This window comes from Strongylocentrotus purpuratus, unplaced genomic scaffold (genome assembly GCF_000002235.5).
Source record: "Strongylocentrotus purpuratus isolate Spur 01 unplaced genomic scaffold, Spur_5.0 spur5_scaffold_11, whole genome shotgun sequence".
Lineage (NCBI taxonomy): Eukaryota > Metazoa > Echinodermata > Echinoidea > Camarodonta > Strongylocentrotidae > Strongylocentrotus > Strongylocentrotus purpuratus.
Genome location: NW_022145596.1, coordinates 19489859 through 19493488, shown reverse-complemented (window position 1 = coordinate 19493488; position 3630 = coordinate 19489859). Strand labels below are relative to the sequence as shown.

The window sequence follows — 3630 nt, the reverse complement described above, 5'->3', positions numbered from 1 at the left end:
CTTTTACGAATTCTTAGAATTCTATGAGATTCTGTATGACTAGCTTTCGGAGCTGCAGTGTGTAGCGCCATCTCGTATCTGTTTAGAGACATGCTCAAATGATTATTGTTGGCTTCAGCATAACAGAGGTTCCAAACAGATGAAGGATAAATTTTAAGCAGTATAAGCACCATCAGACATGCACATGAGAGGGAACCCGGTCTACTTAACATCCTCTTTATTTTGCCCATTCCAAGAGTATCTGGAAGGGGGGCTATTAAGACATAAGCTCGATAAGTATCATTCCATTTTGAAAAATGCCGCCCACGTTTCCTAGCAACGGGATTTATAGGAAATCTCCCGTGTCATTTCCCGCTGCGCATCAAGCCTCGTATAATACAGTGGATTATGTGATCATTATGATGCAGACGATAGCGGCCTGAAATGGGTCAGAGGGAATTCGAACGCGATCGAGTAGCTGCTCGATCAGATATAATCCGTTCTTGAGACGAATTTTCTCTCATGGAAAAAACTAAAATGGATCTCGTATCTGTCTTTATATACCAGTTGGTAATCTGAAACGATAAAAATAGAAGTCAATCACCTGTTTTAAATGCCCATTAGCTCGATAAGAGAGATAAAACGGGATTATAAAGACAATTAAAAGATAGACAATTGCAAATTGAACGGATGATATCGATTGCATTAAAATGCTAAGATGAATTTCATAAATCCGTTGAAATAACATCACTTGCGTTTTCGCCTTCATGTACGCAGTGTTGAAATCGGCGAAACAACTCATGGTATTTCTGCTGAGCTCACTGCGTAACGGGACGTTAATATGTGTTTGAGAGAAATATATGTAAAGCATTTTAGATGATAACAGATCTTTCTTGACTCATATCCACGTAGGAAATAAGTAATTTTGCATATTGAACACATGGAATGGAAAAAAAACAAAACAACAACAACAACAGTAGCAGACAAAAAGAACAAAAAAACAAAAAACAATTAGAAATCTGTCCGCACCATCCAATTCAACACTGTGTTGAGCGTATTACAAATATAGGAAAAGCCTGGCTGACACAAGATCGTATACCGAGTATCATTATTGGTATGAAAGAAAAGCTTTGTAAATACAACCGACTCATTTCGTGATCAAATCAATTTCTTCGTGTCACTCAGCTGTCGTTTGGGCGAGCAGGAAAAGAGTAATAAGTACAGCGCTGGAATACAGTATGAGAGCAATGCGGAATGATAAAAAGTAAAAGGGAACAAGATGAGAGAAGGAAGGAGAAAGAAGAAGGGAGTACATAGAGGGGCATGAATATGAGGAATTTGATATGGGGGATAGGGGTGTTGAATGTAAAGTAACTATTATGATAGAGAGTGGGAGAGAAAGAGAGAGATATAGAGAGTAGTGGATAAGGGAAGCAGGAAAAATACGTGATTCAAACCATAGTGTAAAACTAAAGGAAAGAGATATAGGGGGAATGAGAGAGAGAGGGGGGGGGGGTGATAAAGAAGTATGATGGAACAGTCAAAAGAATCTGAGCTAAAATGTGTCTGTGAAAGAGTAATGGAGCGAGAATTGACATAAAAGACGGCGAGAGAGAGAGAGAGAGAGAGAGAGAAGTGAGAAAGTGAGCGTTGCTGTATTGGCCAAGCAAGACAGTGATATGAAGAGTTATGCACTGGACACCACCCACTTTCTGTTTTTCAACCAATCAGAGCGCGGCTAGGCACGTGATACTCTATTCATTGTGCCTGATGGAGTAGGAGACGTAAAGCGCTCTAGCGTTGTGTAACTGGAGAAAGAGGTGAGCTTATCACAACGTAACTGGTGGCTCCCCGTAGCAGCAACCAATATTTAAGGGGAAAGAACATTTCATACTGGATCATTATGAATGGAAATATCGAACAATTGAAGCTGATAATTTTTTTGTCGGAGCAAGGGGAGGAATAATTTCTTCACTATGTTCGTGTCTGCATGCCAGTCGTGACGGAGAAAAGAAAATATGGATAGTATGATCGAAAACGAGTCGTTCGACTCGACATGCGACGAATACTTTGTTAACGTAACGGTGGATGCCGCTTCTCTCATCTCCTACTCCGATGCCCAAGTCGTCGTCATCACGATACTTTTACCAATCGTTCTCCTCGTCGGTCTCATCAACAACATCGCCTTCATCTACGTGGTGGTCCGGGTGCAATGCATGAAAACAATCACCAACGCGTGCCTCGTCAACCTGGCCATATCGGATCTCATTTTCCTGACAATAGCCATAGGTGATAAGATATGGGCGTATGTCCATTCGCCCATCACCCCCGATCATTCGCATTTAGGTCTCATCGGCTGCATCTTCACTGAGATCACGGTGAACACCACGTACTTAGCCTCCCTGTTCTTTGTAACGCTTGTAGCCCTGGAGCGTTTTTACGCAGTATGCCGTCCACAGAAAGAGCGCGGGTCGGCCGCCATGAGAACGTTCCGATGGTTGCTTATTGGCTCCTGGGCCACCGCTGGACTCATCTCAGCAACCTTCATACCCGCCATCAGTAAGATACGTAATTTCTGTGCCTTTTGGCCCGACGAAGAGCCTTACAACACCTGGCCAACGACGTTCCAGTGGTGTGTACCCATTCAAGAATGGACTATAATCTACACGGACAGCGTCCGAGCCATTCCCTTCTTCATCGCGTTCTTTATCAACGTCTTTCTCTTTGTCGGCATCGTCAAGGGCCTCAACCAGGCGGTGGAGAGAGCGAAGATCATGGGCAAACGCGATAAGAACGTCAAGTTACGTAATCAAATCACGTGGATGCTGATCGTCAACGGGTTGGCGTTTTTTCTCTGCCTTGCCCCTTTCGAAATCATCTCGATCATGAGGGCGATGGGAGGCTTTAAATCCACCACTATGCTGGAGCAGGTTTCCATGCACTTTGCTCAGATGCTTGCGTACCTTAACTCCCTGATCAACCCCGTCATTTACATGGCTATGAGCACCAGATACCGAGCTGCCTTCATCAACGGCCTCCTGCCTGCTCAGTGCCGGCAGCGCTGGCAGAGTATGGGTTTACAGAGCAGTACAGGGCACATCAGCATGACAAATTCAAATGTTCATCATGAGCATGTCAACGGTAACTACGGATGAGGTTTCACAAGTGCGCCGTCTGGTGTTCTACCAAGAACTCTAATTTTAGACGGTGTATTTCTCTTTTAAATGACGTCAAATGTTTCTCGATAGGTTGTGAGAATGAATGATTAACCGATTCTGCGATCTGAAAGATATTACCGATATCTATTTACTATCACCATGATCACGTTTCATTCGCACATTCGGTAATCGAATAACTACTTCTTAGTACATTGGTGCGTTTTATAGAAACCGCATTAAAAACTGTCCACATTTATAATCATTTGAGATTGCACTAACTTACCTACAAACTAGAAGGTTTTCACAACAATCATAGAAAATGGCGCCCAGAGTTTGGAAAGAAGTATACCCGATGTGTTATTTTATAGGGTTGATTTACAAATTCACTCGCGCTACCTTAATGAGGGGAAACATTAGTCGGCGAGCATCGAATTCATGGGACAAATTGGATCTAAAAAAACTATCAACTCCTTACTTGATGTATGTAATGGAT

The 3630-nt window shown here is 42.8% G+C and overlaps 1 protein-coding gene across 1 annotated transcript; it reads left to right on the top strand.

Annotated features, from left to right (window-relative positions):
• Window positions 1–1997: 1997 nt before the first annotated feature.
• Window positions 1998–3134, top strand: LOC752057 (kappa-type opioid receptor-like). The gene has a single exon (XM_001175881.1). The coding sequence runs from the start codon at window positions 1998–2000 to the stop codon at window positions 3132–3134; it is 1137 nt and encodes a 378-aa protein (XP_001175881.1).
• Window positions 3135–3630: the final 496 nt, after the last annotated feature.